Raw genomic sequence first — 17610 nt, 5'->3', positions numbered from 1 at the left:
TGTAATTAAAAAAGTATCATTTCTTTATTTATATTCCAATATTATAAAATATATAATAAATACGACGAGTAATACATATAAAATAAGTTTGCCCGCGATCTTCGTAATAATAAAGCAACCCGCGCAACCCGGGGATATTGAAAATATTTGAAATTTTGAATTTGGAACAGAGAGAGAGAGGAAGAGAGAGAAAAGAGGGAAATAGAAAGATGAAAAATATATGATTATCCATATAGTGTCATTATGTCCTAGGCTGTCGATTTTGACATACGAGACTCGAGAAAAGCGAGTGACGCTTCAAGACACTCGAGCCCCGTACATGCGCGCGTTCTCTCCGCCACACGCGCCGAACAACTCCGCAGTGCGCATGCGCGGCTCGACGCAAAGGCCCGCATATACCGCACCGCGCATCGCGGAGTTCTCAGCACTCGTTGACGTGTGCGCGACGCGATATCTTTTTATCCTCGTGTCCGACCACCGCTACGCCGTATTACGCGCCAATAGCGAGCCGACAGTCTTTTATATTGTTCAGGGAGCGACGCTGCGAGTGACCACTTCTCTTCGGGCCGCGAATATCTCTACGACGTGCGGACGACGTTACACGGGATCTCCGACCCGCGGGTTTAATGTGTAACAACAAGGCGACGCGAGATGAGGCTCACACGGACTTGTCTGAGCAACATCGGCAAGATGTTGGACTTTTACTCCCAATTCAATCCCTCGCCGCTCTCGATAAAACAATTCATCGATTTCGGTGAGTTCCACTAGCTGCTAGTGCTACCTCGTCGTCGCGTTCGACGAGCACGTTCGCCCCTGCTGTCAGGGGTGCTCTGTCTCTCTTTCTCTCTCGACGCGTCTAGGCGTTTTACATCGTCTCGATTTATTCCGCCGTGCCCCGTCCGCTTGTTACGTGGATTAAACACACGATTGACAGAGAGGCGTTTAAATTCCGGTTGACGCGACGAGGCAGCCGGAAAACGTTCGCATATTCCACAGCGGTGCTCAATATATACTATATATACATATATGTATATATAGTGTATACTGACGTCAAATAACTTTGGGAAGTAATTATTTATTCATGAAATATCTCCGATTTTATTCGTTAGAAATCATGGTGCTATAATATAGATTTTATAAAATGGTTTCATCAATTTAATATACATATATATATGTATGTTTCTCTCTTGTATATGTTTATAATTTCTATTAGAGCACGATAAAATGTTTATGTCGATATAATATAATAAATAAAAGTGTTTCGTGCGTGATGCTATCAAATACTTTATGATGATTCACGTTAAAAAAATTGATTGCTCCAAAAAATTTTATTTCTGATGCACGTTTTTGTTGAAAATTGACACATATGTTTGCCACATGTAAAATTTTGCAACAAAGCATAAATAGATAAAAAGATCATATTAATGTATATGTATTTTTGGAACGAAACTATAAGAATTTATTAGGTACAATTAAAAAAATATTACAAATTTTTTTTTTTAATACACTGTATATATAATAGATAATTTTTTTGCACATTAATAAATTTTATTATAGACTTAATAAACAAAATAGAGTAATCGTAATATGATATCTTTCTTAACGTGATGTAAGAATATCATATATGGTTGCATAATATAAAATATAATACAAGAATATGTGTATGTGTTAAACAGTAGAACATAAATATAAAATATAACGATACATCGATACTAAGATATTAGTTAAATGTCTTACGTATGTTTATAATATAATAATATACAATATAATACATATAATAATTTGCAATATTGCATTCTTAGCCCGATATTATCTATAAATATAAAATAGAAAAATAGCATATAATATTAAAGCTTTTAATTTTATTATTAACTACTTAATACATATAATTTTATGTTTAAATATTATTTATATATACAAATATATAAGTATAACATACGCACGTACACATATATGAGTCTTACAATTAAATGTTACTTTTAATAATTAATAATAATTCAAAAAAATTAATAAGTAACAATGACAATGTAAAAAAATATATACTATTCGTAAAGATTTTTTTAGAGATTTTTTGAAAGATTACATATTATTAATATACACATATATAAATCATATTTGTGATTAGCATTTATGTTTAATTTAATTAAATACTTAAAATTCATATATATTTTTGTAGTTATAAATATTTATTCCTTATATTATATTAACCCATTTAGGAATATCTTGAAGCGCGTGTCCTATATATCTCTCTATAATTCGTTACTGTATTTACGCATTTACGATAACAACAACGTTATTATGCTAGTCTGGTGTAATGTACACGCAAGACGTACGTGCAGATTCAATGATAAATTCGTAATGTTTGTGCATGTATATATGTATGTTTTGTATGTATGGGCGCGCGTGTGTGTGTAAAAACTGGTTCTCATTTCTCGGATCTCTCGGATGAGGAATTGACTCTTTCTTTCTCTTTCACTCATTAATAAAAAGAGAACGCGTGGCAACTTTCGCTACGATTTCTGGACAAGCGTAGTCGGCCTTCCTTCTACTTGATGTGTTATGTATACTTCTGTCGATAAAGAGTGATAACAGATACGTTTGTGTGATGCAACTGTTGCAAACATGAACAATCCAAATGAGTTTCTTCCTGTCATGTTAGCAGTACATTTATAAATATATACATTGGTCGATATTTGTCACTTGATTCTGCTTTTCTTCGTACGATTAAAAATAATATTATTATTTCAATTAAAAGTAAAATAGTAGATAAAAATAGCAAATAAAATCTAGAGAAAAATTGATTTAATCAACTCTTGGAATTTTCAAAGTAATGTAAAAATATTAAAAAATGTAATTTAAAGAATGATTATTTAATATTAAAATTAAATAAGGAATATGAAAAGAAACATTGTTTTAGAATTATGGAAAAATGTGGGATAGAATCCAAGTCATTCACCTTCGATTTCTAATATACAATATGCAAATACGTGTTTTGTCTAGCATTTTTGTTTCAAAAATGTTAATAGACTTCACGGTTTAACGTCACAAATGTGTCTAACAACGGAAACAATTTTGCACTTCAAGAAGAATGTTTCACTAGATTTCTTTATAACATATTTTACAAAAGTTTTTATTATTACAGTATTAATTATTGATATAACTTATAGAATATATATACAAATTATTTGATAATTAATTTAAAGCATTTTTTATTAGAAACGTTCTATAAAATGCGTGTAAAAATTGGACGGAGCAAATTATATTTTTTAATAACTTAATTTGAACATGATTTTATTTTCAACTTTGTTATTGCGTTGAATAATCTCAAATGGCGAATAATTATAATTATGTAAATGCATCGCAACCACTTCCTGCCTCACCTTGTCAGTAAAATACGCATTTATCACTTCCTTCATGCTATTCTTCAAGCATGAATGCTGATAAATATCACGCTTCGAAGAATGCATCAAAATTATTTTTGGAACATATACGAAAGAATCCATCTAATTTCCGCGCGAATGATACAAATTGTGAATCAAACCTTTATCGAAATAACGAGTTGAGCAGAAAAATTATTTATTTGAATTATTCTCTTAATCTTGTTGAAAGACGTGGATGTAGGCAGACATTATTCATGTTCAAGGAATGTCCGTCCTTCGCTTCGCACTAGGTCAAGGTCGCATATATGTATAATACATTTGAAGAAACCACTGTATAGTTTTGGTGCCACTACCAATATTCGAGCTTCCAATACAGATTTAAATGCATAAATAAAACAACTGTGTAAGCGTGTTATCATCCTATATCTTGGAGTGTTGCCTACGACTTGGCAAAGTGGGACAATTTGAAAAGCAGGAGCGGATATAGATCTGGTGGAATTTGTACCCCGCAGATGGTGTCGTTCTTGCAATTACGCCCACACGTAACCTGACGTCAGTTTCGCTAAAAATACGTCACAGTGTTACGAACTTTGTACTGTGAAATCGATACATTTTCATTCACAGGAGCGATATATATATACAAAAGACTAGAAATACAAAAAACGTAGAAATATCTGAGTCAACCCACACGAAACTCAATAAATATCTCTTAGAGACCTTCGCAAAATTTATAAAAATAATCTCAAAAATATCTTAGATACGTGAAAATGCCCGCTATTATGTCACAAATTTATGAAAGGTTGCACAAACGGTTTAAATGTTATATTTTCTATATGTTATGTTTATTAGATGTTCTAACGATGTTTAAGCGTGATTTAGAGACTGTTTTGAAACTTTGAAACGTTTCCGCAACATTCCTGTTGAGTTTTGTGGGAGTTGTGTGGGAAGTAGAAAAATAATTTTTTATGACTCTAAACGAGAAAAATAAATGAAAAATTGCGAGTCGTAATATTAAAGATTCTCTTGTTTGAGTGCATTAATAATTTTATTTAGATTGCAAATATTAAATGTTTATTTGTTTGTAAATAATATTCCTATGTAAAGATTATGATTTACTTTACAGATATTAGACTAATATTATATATCTGTGAATTGTTAATATTAATTCTACTACAAACATTTTAATATTTAAATATTAATATATATTTTGCTTTATTTATATATATTTCCATCTTATGCATTTTGTCTAATTTTATTAGCGTATTAACTCTCATTTACCATTTTTGTCACGTAACAAGGTTAGAGATCGTTCTGCATCGCACAACACGTTATCACCACGTGTTGTTTCGTACGATCATCATTTTTTTATCGTACTATTGCGTTTTCGATTAATGAGTAGACAAATTTAATGTTTATTTATAAATACTTGACATATATTAAACACATGATTAAGATTATTGAATGAGTATACATCGATTAAAATTAATAGATATACAATACTTTGTTTTATACGCGCGCACCCAAATGTTAAATTATTAATGATTGAATACTTCATATGTGACTATATATAGGTGTGTGCCCAATATTTTTTATATTCTGTATTTTTAAATTGACTTATTTGTCTGCGTTTTTTGAAATATCTTTTTTTTTTTAAATATATATGTCTTTATCTTTTCACAATTATATAAGATTAAGAAGGAGGACTTTTGCTGCTCGAAACGATCGCTGAAAATTTCGACAGTGTCATTCGCCTCGTGTAAATAGGTCAAAATAGAAAACAAAGACGACGAATTTAATCTGAAATCAGATGCTAATTTTTAAAGTCAAATCACGAAAGAAAATACGTTCTATATAGTTTCTGAATTGTACTTTGCATTATAAATGGAGAAAGTTTTTAATATTGCTTTATATTTAAATGCATACTTATCTATGTTTGAATATATAAATGCCATTTTAATACTTAAATATTTTAATATTTATATAATATAAGTTTACGAAATCAATAAACAAGAAGTCTGTACGTGAATATTTTATAAGAAAATATAGCGGGTTATTTTTACGGATACATATAAACAACAAATATACACAAGTTAATTGATATTTGAAGTACTTAGTTTTGAAACAACAATTCCTTTTTGTTATGAAATATTTTGGAAAAATGATACATTATTTTTGATTATTTTTATAACAATAGTTATTGTTATTCTTAACCTAATTTAATACGAAAGATGATCAATTTCTTTCTATTTTATTAAAATTATACGACATAAAAATATTTGTATGCTATTTTTATATTTTTATAAATTAAAGATTTATTCTTGAGCAAAAATGCATCTCACGTTGCAACGGAGGTTGAGAAACACTTATTGTGTATTGGATCTTCCTCTTGCAACGAGAGATCAGTGAGATTAACGCGCAGGAAACAGTTGTTGATGAGTTTTATAGTCGCCTTGACTAACTTTAATGTATGTTTTATTGCAATGCGTCCAGTCAAAATTGCAGCGCTTATCATATTCATTTTTTGTTATCATTTTACGCTTTTGACGTGTTATGTGCGAGTTTATGACAGTCTGTTTCATGACGTGCAAATTATATTAGATCATCTATGGCTTGCTCAGTGTCCATTATCTATTTAAGTTCGATTATGATTTTACGTCAGAGATAAAGCTACATTTTCCATGACTTTACGTGACGTTCTCTTACGGATTTATTTTTATATTTCCACGGAACGCGTTTGACATACCTTGGCCATATGCTGTCTATGTGCGAGAAATTGCTTCGCGTCGATGAGCAGCATGTTTTTGTAAGTACACCTCGGTTGTTACCGAGCAACCCTTCATCCACCGGTGCTGGTCCGGTTTTCTTAAGTTCGTAGAAACGCGCATGGAGCCTGTTCTGCTTTCGCTTCATCCGTCGATGTATGACCTCTAAAAAGTGCTTCGTCATACGAACGATATAGCTCGTCGATCTAAAAATGCCATTTTATTTTATATTTTCTGCTATTAGATAGTTGCTAAATTTAATTTCGCTCCCTACGTAAAGAGAGAAGTAATCGAAAATTTATTTGTGACTATTATAAATTACTATTATATGTATAATATATGTGCATTTTAATATGCTGCTTTTGTTTTGGTATTTAATGCGGAAGGATAAAATTGTATTGCACAAATTGAGTATGTGATATGTTTTTGAAATTAATAAACTCTGACTTTGACACGAGCAAGAAGTCTATTGTGCGCATTATGCAATTATACAGAATTTACACTTCCTTGCTTGCATCATTGATTACATAATCTGCAATGTGTTATTTAATTTTATTGGTTTGTTTAATGACACATGGTTCTAACTTAACAGGTTGCCATCACCATCTGTTATCATGCAGAATCATTCGCGATTATGTGTTTTTCACGAATTTGTGCATTATTAGCGACATTTGACGTTTGATAGTACTTATAAATTATTGTCTGCATATTTCGAAATTTTAAATTTATTCGAGATATTTTTCTTATCTATTAATGAAAAACTAATAAATATAACTTAATCATATTTCTATCTGCATATTTCAGTATATTTTAATTACAAATGAGTAGTCAAAGCATTAGAAATCAAGTTTTTTATTTCAACATGTTTCGTTAATCTCGTATTTCAGCAAACACAAAATATGAGGACTGCACAAAATAAATTGCAAAAATATAGTTATTTCACACATAATATTATTTTTTTTAAATAAATTCTCAAAAATAGAAATAAAATTGAAAATAAAGTAAAATATATGAAATTACATATACAAAAAATAAATCAATTAAAATAAAAAAAAAATAAGTCAGAGATAATACATAAGTAATTGCCTCAATCAAATAGATTTCAAGATCTGGACTTTTATTGTATTTATCCAATTTAAAAGTTAGATAATTCTTGTTCACACAGTATGCAATTTCCTTGTACGTATATGTTGTATATATATGTATATGTTACAGAGAGCAATCTTATTCGTAATTGTTTCATATACTATCAGTCGGAAATCATTGATAGAGAATCAGTTAAGCGTTTGATGAGTTTTTCATTGAAATATTTGTTTTTTAAAGAAACAACTATTTTTATTTTGTAATCTCGCTTGTTTGTTGTATTCGTATATATGACAGCGGATGTCAATTAATATCTTTTCATAGAGTAACTTTTGAATCGCATAGAGCAAAAAATTATGATATCAAGATTATCTCTTTTACAAACAGATGATTAAACTTATCTGTGCTGCTAATCTCACTAGTATCATATACAGATAGATGTCAAAAGAATATTACATAAGCTTACACCTTAGAAATATTTTTATTTGACTTATGTTGGAATATTTATATATTTTATAATCTTTTACTAACGTTTTGTGCTACATAAGTTTATGCATTAAAATACCCTAAAAATTTTAATAAATATACATATATATAAATATATTGTAATAAATAATAAATTATTAGATTTTGATTATAATGCATTTTAATATTACTTATAGTGCAAATATCATAAATACATGTTGCATTAAATATGCAGTCTCTGGAAAAGGAATAATAAAAGCATTTATTATTTTAAAAAATAATAAAAACACACACACGACAAGTTTGAATTTTATGTACCTTACTATGTGTTTGAATATTAATACAACGATGCGAAAATGAAACGAATCAACTCTTATCGCTATCTGTTAGAGTAAAAAAATTATTGTGCAAATATGATCTTGATAAGTATCGTACATATGTAGATTATCCTAGACTAAGTAATTTGTTATGCACATTTACTGTTAATAAGCGAGTATAATTTATTCAGAATATAAATTAATTTTTTCTTCACGTAAATAATTTTTCAACATAATATTGACTATTCTTTTTATATAGATGAAATTTCTATAGAATATATTTTTATTGAAACTAAGATCTGAAAATTAACTTTATTTCAAGAGAAATAATGTAAATTTTTATTTTTTAAAAACTTGAAATTAATAAATTTTAGATCTATATTTTAATTGTGCCTTTTCTGTGTTTAAAACAGAATATAATAAAGTATATTTACGTCTCGGAAGAAAGAAAGAAGCATACTGTAGGACGCGCAATTAAAAACGAATAAGTCTCATATACGTATTTCCTGCAAATCATAGAGTCTGCGTCATCGAACAGTAAAAGAAGTTAATTTATAGATTTGGCAAAATGAGTATGGCTGATTATAGGTATGAGTATCAAGAACAAAATTCAAAGTCCAGAAAGCTCGGTCATCTTTAAATTTGCCGTCACACATCCGGTAAACAATTGATTTCATTTGACGTCAGCCCGTATTATCTCGGATAGATTCTTGGATGACGGTTTTTTTTTCTTAACACTATCTTAACGTGTTGTCATTGACACGTGAAAGAACGATTGAGATATAGAATTCCAAGTTTTTTCCACATAAAATCGGCGATTTCTTTAATTTTATTCTTTGTAGTCTTTATTTATTTGAATATTTATTGATCTTAACGTGAATGATTTAATTAAATCATTAAAAAATAAACAATCTCTGTAAATAAGAAAACATATTCGCATTATTTCTATCAAAAGTAGAAAGTAGTAAGTGTTAAGAAATAACGTTTGAGCTCTTCTCTTTCTCTCTCGTTTATTTTAATCTATCTATATACGTTCTTGAGCTCTCAAATCATCTTCGAATAACAAATGATGTGTGATAGCAATATGTATATATAGTGCTTATAATGATTACTTTCATTCGAACAAAAACAATATTTTTATCTGCTATATTATGTTGAGTATTAATTTCAATCGTGATGACTCAGAATAAAGAACCATGAGAGATTTAGCTCGTTCTTTGTAAGTGAATTATTCTATTTGTCAATTGAAAAAGAATGTCGTTATCATCGTTGGTACTTTCGAAACAATATTTTCGAACAAAGCAGTATCTGCGGAGCTAAATGTGTTTATTCGCACGAGATAAGCGTTTAGCCGTGTTTCAATATGCTAATTTATAAGGGTATTGCCCCTGCGTGCTACTTTCAGTGTGTCTGCGTATGTCCGTTAAATTCTTTCTAACTCAATAATTCTTCAAGTTGAACACATTACTTATTTTTTTAACGAAGATCCGTGCATTTTTATGCAAAGAATCAATAGATTACATTTTACCTATTTAAAACAACAGCGAATCGAGCATAATAAAATTATTCGGATATAAAGCGACAAAAAAATCACATTAAGATTTATAAAACTAATATTTTGAAAAATGCTTGTATTTATGTGTAATTAGATAAAAAGAGTTTAGCTAACATATCGTACGATATGTCAATCATAATTTATAATCAGCTTTAAAATGTACATCGCATTAATATTAAATTTGAGCTATCACGTAATTGCAATAGCTGCGCGATATTGGAAGATTGATCTATCGATGCTAATACCAAAGCCAGCATCTGTGATGAATAGTGAGCAGATGCTGCGGGATTCTCGCTTATTCACTTTCGCATTGTTAAATGGAATTTTAGATAAAAGTACGGAGCTGCAACGATAGTCCATTCGACCTGCGTTTGGCAGATAAGAGCGTTTAATTTCGCGGCAATTTCTCAGTTGGTTGGTCTTCCAAATCGAATCGCGATTGCTGCAAATACACTTTGGAAAATTCATCAAGATCCGATGTAATCCCGGTTGACGCCCACGAGTGTTTCCAATTGATTCCACAATGTGAAATATGTCGCAAAGATTGAATTTTTCAAACGTGTACAACGATGGTGTGAAATATTCATTGTTTTGTAAAATATCTTATTTATTTGAAATTAGATTTTTGCAAAATATGTTAACAGAACTGTTCCGTGCACGTGTAAATTTAATACAATTATATACGATGGAAATGCAGTCTTACCGACAAGCAAATCCGCCATTGATGGAGAGTGACGTAATCTCTGGCTTTATTAAGGTTGATTAAAATTGCGCAGAACCGCACAGTTATTATCATTGACTCTTATTGATGTTCTCAACTTTTACGTTGTATATATTGCCGCGTGATAAAGTAGTCGTTCAATATATTAATATACTTATTAAAGGTTTTTCAGTTGATGAATAATGAAAATGAAATAGTTGCTGAAGGCGGATCGATTTCATTTATGTATAGAAAATAAATAATATAAATGTGTGATATCTTTTACATATCACAATTTTTTCTCCTACATATTGCTTTCTTAGAATTGATTATCAACTATAATTATATTGCTTTAATAGCATTGAGCTATAAACTAATTTAAAATTCTATATTACGACCTATCAATACAGATGTTTTATTAATGAGTATAAAGTCCACTTATGTTTTGTCACGTATTTTCTGATGCTTACAATGTCGGTGTTACAATGTTCAAACGTCGGGGTGCCAAGTTGTAATTTTTCAGATTCCAAGTAACAATCTTCTCGCATTGCGTGCTCACGAGGTCGAGGTTTATTTTCAGAGCACGCTCTGTATACACCCGGGAACATGTCTTAGAGAGAGAAGCATGTCTATATAAATAATTGAATTTTCACTTTGACACGAGAAAGATAAGGGATGTTACGATCGATTTATCGACATTTACTCGAGCATGCTGATACCAAATATTTTACAGATGATCGATAAACATTTATATTACAGTCATTTTAACCAACAAGTTTGTATTTTACAAATTTCTCGTTTTTTGTTCAAAAGATAAGTATTTGACGAAATCTGAAAATGCATATACAGATACATCCATTTTTAATAAGGAAAATTAAATCTTAAGAGTTAGAAATAAATTTTTAATTTTAAATATAAAATAAAAATGTTTTGTTTTTAACAAAGAGATTTGCTAATTTTTCTAATTTGTAAAGCGCGACTAAACATATATGCGAATGCGGCATGGTTTATATTTGTCAATAGCAGCGCATTGTTATAAGTATGTCATGGCTGTTGAAAGTTGTTTATAGTAAAGGAAGTTTGTATCGAATTTTTGGTATCTCAGATGATGAAATAATACGTAATAATTTTTAAATGAACTTAATTTTGTATGAAATCTTCTGTAACATAATGTGTAATTTTTTTCGCGCAAGATATTAAAATAAATAAAATTTTTAATAATGTATTAAATATAATACATTTTAAATATCGATTATAAGATATTAAATTTTTAAGCTTCTTTGTGTTGGAATATTTCTACATATATCGTAACTATAAAAAGTTAAACTATAATTTTTCGTAAATTATTTTTCACTAACAACATTGCAAATAATGGGTTAACCTGTCATAAATTCAGTGATAAACAACGGTATATACTGTTAATTTCTTATCTCATGATAAACGATTTCTTATCAATTAATTGGTAAATAAGGTGAACACTTCCGTTTGTTCGAATTCAAATCATAAAATGCAAATATTCATAAATTTTGTCTCTTACTTTTTCTCTCTCAATTATATAAACCAATACAACTTAGCATATACAAATATTATATTTGAAGTAAAGATATTTATCAATTTAGAAATATCTCTGATGTCTCTCTCTGATATATTATTCGCTCCATAAAAGTTGACATTGTCATTAATACATTTTTTGAGAATTCGCATTTATGTCAAAAATACATTGTGTTTAGACTTTTTGCTTTCTTGCAAATAAGTTATTCAAATATATATCTTTTTGAAGGATACATGTCAGTCGTTTACGCGATTAACGGTTGGCCGTTTGTAAAAATATAAAATTCTCATAAATTTGTGGTTTACTTCCCCACTGATCTTACGTTGTAGAGATAACGCGACAGTGAGTTATCATTTTTTCCTTTCTGGAAGACATTTCCAATTCTCGCAATAAATATGTATTTTACGTCTGGCAGACGAAGAAAATATGATATAGAACAAAAGCTGTTTTGATGAGTACCGCATGTATAACTGTCATCTGTTTTGATGACTGTTTAACGTTAACAAGTTATGCAAAAAGTCTATCAATCAACAAAGACAGAACAGTCGAAAGAAAGATAAGAAGATAAGAGATTTTTATAGGAATCAAATGTGTGATAGCTAAAGTTTTATTTCTCACACGCTCTTGTCTTGTGTGAATTATATGATGCTTAGAATTTATTTTCATGTTAAATTTTGGAAATGAGGAAATTGCCTCTTAAAGTTTTTTATATTCATTAATAACTGATTTCATAAAACTTAATTACACTTTTTTATTATATAAATAAAATTAAAACTTGATTATAATTACATGGTGTGTATTTTTCAGGTCTAAGTGCCTGCGAAAGGAAGTCTTTCATATTCCTGCGAAAAGAATTGCCGGTGCGGCTTGCTAATATTATGAAAGAGATACACTTGCTGCCGGACAATCTGCTGAGGATGCCTAGTGTGGGTATTGTGAATAACTTATATGTCACTTCTTTCGAGGAAATAATACACTTCGAGAAGTCTGATGTCAACGATACCACTTTAGACAAGTGAGTGTGTGGATTAAGCACTCTACTTGGACGAATTGCGATGTATTTGAGAAGATCGATCGATTTATACGAATTCCTCGACACGCGAATCTTTTTATAGATTCTGCCAGGCTTTGATAAAGATCCGGAACAGACACACCGACGTTGTTCAAACGATGGCGCAAGGCGTTTTGGAACTGAAGGAGTCCTATGACGTGGACGTTCAGACTGAAAACAGCATACAGTATTTCCTAGACAGATTTTTAATGTCCCGCATTTCCATTCGTATGCTGATCAATCAGCACAGTATGTATCGAAAATGTTTTAAAATTTAAATATAAGTCGAATATTTTGTTAATGTTTTTTTTCCTTTGCTTTTTAGCGCTCCTTTTTGGTGGGACAGTTGAACGGGCACAGTAGACATGTAGGATGTATAGATCCGTCCTGTGACGTGATCGGCGTCATTAAGGACGCTTACGAAAACGCACGCTTTTTGTGCGATCGATATTATCTGGCTAGTCCGGAATTGATAGTCAAGCAACATAATGGCAAGTTTGAACATTGGTTGTATTAGCGTTAATAAAATAATTTGGGACACGTAATTTGTCCCAGAGATTTTTCTATAGAGGTATATATTATAGATCATTATATATATATATATATTTATATATAATTCATCCAATGTTATTTCTATTATCTTTATACATGTATAAAAAAGAGGACGAATGAATTTGATCAGTACGCACAATTCTGATATTTTTACTATACGATTAAAAGTTGTAAAAAAATAATAGCAACCAAGGTTCTGGTTATGTAATTGTTTTGTGCGTTTTGTTTTTCCAGAGCTTGAACATAATAGTGAAATTAGAATCATTTATGTGCCGAGTCACATGTATCATATGTTATTCGAGCTCTTCAAGAACAGCATGCGAGCCGTTATGGAGCATATTGGATCGGACTCCAACAATTATCCGCCACTCGAAGTTCTGTTGGTGCGTGGTAAAGAGGATATTTGTATCAAGGTACGATGAATACGGTTTCGTTTTAATAACTCCAGATAATGCATGTGATGCATTAGACTGCAAGAAATCATTATTAATTTCTATCTTATATCTGTTTGCTTCAGATATCCGACAGGGGTGGCGGCATTCCTCGTTCACAAACGGACCATTTATTTAAGTATATGTACAGCACCGCTCCGCAGCCGAGTAAATCGGATGATGCTCACACGGTACCACTTGCGGGATACGGTTACGGTTTGCCATTATCTCGGCTCTACGCCAGGTATCTGCACGGTGATATCGTGCTGCTTAGTTGTGAGGGTTACGGAACAGACGCTATTATCTATTTGAAGGTAATGCTTGAAAATTCTCGTGACAAATACATCATTCAACGGCAGCTTTATGATGTTATACAGGGTGTTTGACATAAAGTGTTATATCGAAAATATACAAGTAGATCTCGTTATTTGGATTTTTCCTCAGCAAAAATGTCGAGGGAAGCCATCATTTTTTGCATGTTCCCAATTTTTGCCATCATATATCTTTATAATTAAACCTTAAATTACAATTTTATTAAAGTAATAACTCTATTAAAAATTGGAGAATGCGGTTTTGTTAATTTTTTATTTTCACAAGGCTTAGATTGCGAGAAACTCTTTATTTTCAATCGCTTACAACTCGAAAATTATTGATGCCTCAATATTTTTGCTGAGGAAAAAGTGTCTTTTCGGTGTGACACCTTATGTCAGGCACTCTGTATATATATTTTATTTATGAGCAATGCATGAAACACGGAAATTTTTGTCTTTAGGCATTATCCACAGAGGCAAACGAGTTGTTGCCAATATTTAACAAGACTTCGTCCAAGTTTTACCGCATGCCGATACCTATTGCGGATTGGAGCAGCCAATGCGGTGGTGGGATGGCGACGAGGCAACTTAGTATGAGTCATACTCAGGGTCACAGACTCCCCCATGGGATGGAAATCAGTCATTTATAGCAGAATGCTATTGATCAGGAAACAATTGGGTAAATATAATAATTCGCAATGCAGCGATATATGCTCGCAATTTTTCTGTTTATTTTTGAATAAGCTTAATTTAACTGTTTTTATTTTCTTTAGGGAGCTCAGAAAGATTTTTTGATTGCAAGTCGCAAAGAATGTTTTAATGGGAAAGCTAGATCTGCATTTGAAGTTAGGACGAATCTGTGAAGAACTATTCTTTTTCAAATATGAGAAACAACTATAGTTATTAGACAGATGAAATACTACATTGGCCAGAAAATTAATATTGATAATCTTCCTTGTGCCGCAGTTGCATTACATATCAAAGAAATTTGATTACACACAGATTTGACAATTGGTTTTTTTTCAACACCTTTTCTCACATAAGCGTAGATTATTTACTACGCATTTTTAGCGAGATTTTCACAGGGTTGATTCAAACCGAATAAAAGGAAAAAAAATCTTTTGACAATTTTTGAAGGAATGAATGATTTTTTACAATGAAGTATTGCGTCTAGATGATTGGATCGTGATTGGTTGTAATATTAAGTTTCATATAATAAAGTGTGTTTGATTATCTAGTTAGTACTACAGATAACATCAGAAAGCATTTCAATTTGTGAGGAACTATTTTTGTTATATTAATAAACAGCGTATAACTTGCAATTCTTCGATAATTTATCCTAGATTACGTATTCTGAATCTATTCGTAAAAGTTATTCGACATACATTAATAATATAATAAACATAAATGAAATTTTTTTGTTTTTTTGAAAATAAACTTTAAAAATCTATATTAATATATTAATATAGTATATATAAAAGAAAGCTAATATATTAATATATTAATACAGTATATATAAAAGAAAGCTGAATTAAATTTTATCTTTCTTTCTGATTTTATTTTTTTATTTTTATCTCTATTTTGTTTTTATTTTATTTTTATGTTATTAAATAATTTTCTAAGAAAAATGATTAATTTATTTGATAAAATGATTAATATATATCGAACATATTTAGAACGTGATCTAGGAAAGGTAGATATTTATTCTTGATTTTGATCGTTTGAGAATTAACAAACTGCAGACTGTGATGATGTAATCTGAAGTTTTGATTTAGCTGGTAACAATTATATATACATATTAGTGTACGCATGCACAAGATGCGTGTCGTGTATGTAGAAAATTATACTTTTACTGCTGTATACGATTATTTCGAATGGTTACAATAAGAATTGTAAGTAAATTAAAAAAATATTCTATCTCCTGAAAAATATTTGATGCTATATAAAAATTCACGGTTAATCAGCCAATGGGTACAATATGTAATTTTTAATTACATTTTATATAAACAAATTGATTTTAAATGGATTAGAGGTGTTTCTTTATGAAGATAACTTTTGGTATAAATTTTACGTTTTAAAGTATCTGTATATATATGTATATTTATATATTTGTTTTTTAATTATTTCTAATAATATTGTATTTTTTCACAGAAACATATTTTAATGTAATAAAAAAACTATACTCGATTTCTAATAACATAATGTCTGTTATATTTTTATTTTATTTCTTCGGAAGAATGGTAACTTTTTAATTGTTTTACAAAAATATTAATAATTTATAATATATATAATAAAAGCTATATAATTCAAAAATATCTTGATATAAAATGTTTTCTAAAATTTCTTAATTATTTCATTTTTTTCAGAAGTTTTTCACTTGGTTATACAGATACTTTAAAACGAATAATTTGTACATTTATATTATGGCTATGCTGAGAGAAAAATATTGTAAGAGCGAAATGAATCAGAATTGCGAATGCTGTGTACGTTTTCTACGATGCTGCAATTTTTCGGACGTAATTTTGAAGACGTAGATTAAACTCGTTCCTAATTAAACTAGTGTGTCAAGTATGCCGTACCTATTACGCGCATAATGTGTACATTTCGTGAGACCATATAATGTCGACAATTTGTATAGAAGCCGTTTTTTCTGAATAATTCTAAAGAAATGTGTGTACATATACATATATATGTATATACATACATGTATATATACACATATATGTTATGTTACGTAAATAAATAAATATGTAAATTTTTAGTTAACTATACGGACTTATTAAATTCGTGCGCGCAGCACGAATAAGACCTTGTAAAGCATTGTTAATAAATATCTCGTGACAAACGTAAATGCATACACATTATTTTAAACCAGCAAAAATAGGTCAATTTAATCTTATCCCAGCGGTTTAATTTTCGCTAATCTTTAAGTACGCACAGTATCCGCAGAATGCGTCTGATAAGGACCCGCATGTTAAACAATGAATGTGGAACATCCTACGATGTGTGCTGGCTGTTCCTAAATAATTTATTTTGCACATGCAAATTAACGCCCATATTCCGTTACTTTGCATGTATCTCACGTACTTTACGATCTTGGAAAAACGGCGCGTATATGTATAAAAGTCGAAAAGCGAATCGTCGGAGTGCACTTTCAAACATTTTTGAAGACAAAACAGGTGAAATATTGTCACTTGAGTAAGTATAGTACAAAGTTATATTTTCTGTTATATAAATTTACGAGCTTAATTGTGTAAAAAAATTTAGCACGTTATTTATTTTCCGTAAATAATTGCGTAAAATTGATCATAGATCAAATCAATTAAAATATCAAAAATTGTGTAACATAAATTGTTTATAAGAAATATACAAGTATTTATTTACAAAGAGAAACACAGGAAATCAGAAAAAGATATTGAATATTTTGCAATTGATGCATCGCTTGTATCGG

At 30.0% G+C, this 17610-nt stretch overlaps 1 protein-coding gene across 1 annotated transcript; it reads left to right on the top strand.

Moving 5' to 3' along the window:
• Positions 1-405: 405 nt before the first annotated feature.
• Positions 406-17010, top strand: Pdk (pyruvate dehydrogenase kinase). Its single transcript, XM_029306092.2, is given in 9 exon segments — positions 406-754; positions 12622-12829; positions 12930-13114; positions 13191-13204; positions 13206-13356; positions 13652-13830; positions 13935-14162; positions 14621-14838; positions 14933-17010. Coding segments are annotated over 8 exon segments (1257 nt in total). The 5' UTR covers positions 406-651; the 3' UTR covers positions 14810-14838; positions 14933-17010.
• The last annotated feature ends 600 nt before the right edge of the window (positions 17011-17610 follow it).

This window comes from Nylanderia fulva, unplaced genomic scaffold (genome assembly GCF_048542155.1).
Source record: "Nylanderia fulva isolate GAGA-0341 unplaced genomic scaffold, ASM4854215v1 Scaffold3, whole genome shotgun sequence".
In the NCBI taxonomy this organism is placed as follows: Eukaryota; Metazoa; Arthropoda; class Insecta; order Hymenoptera; family Formicidae; genus Nylanderia; species Nylanderia fulva.
The sequence above is the reverse complement of the archived record's forward strand: the minus strand, read 5'-3'. Positions and strand labels throughout refer to the sequence as shown.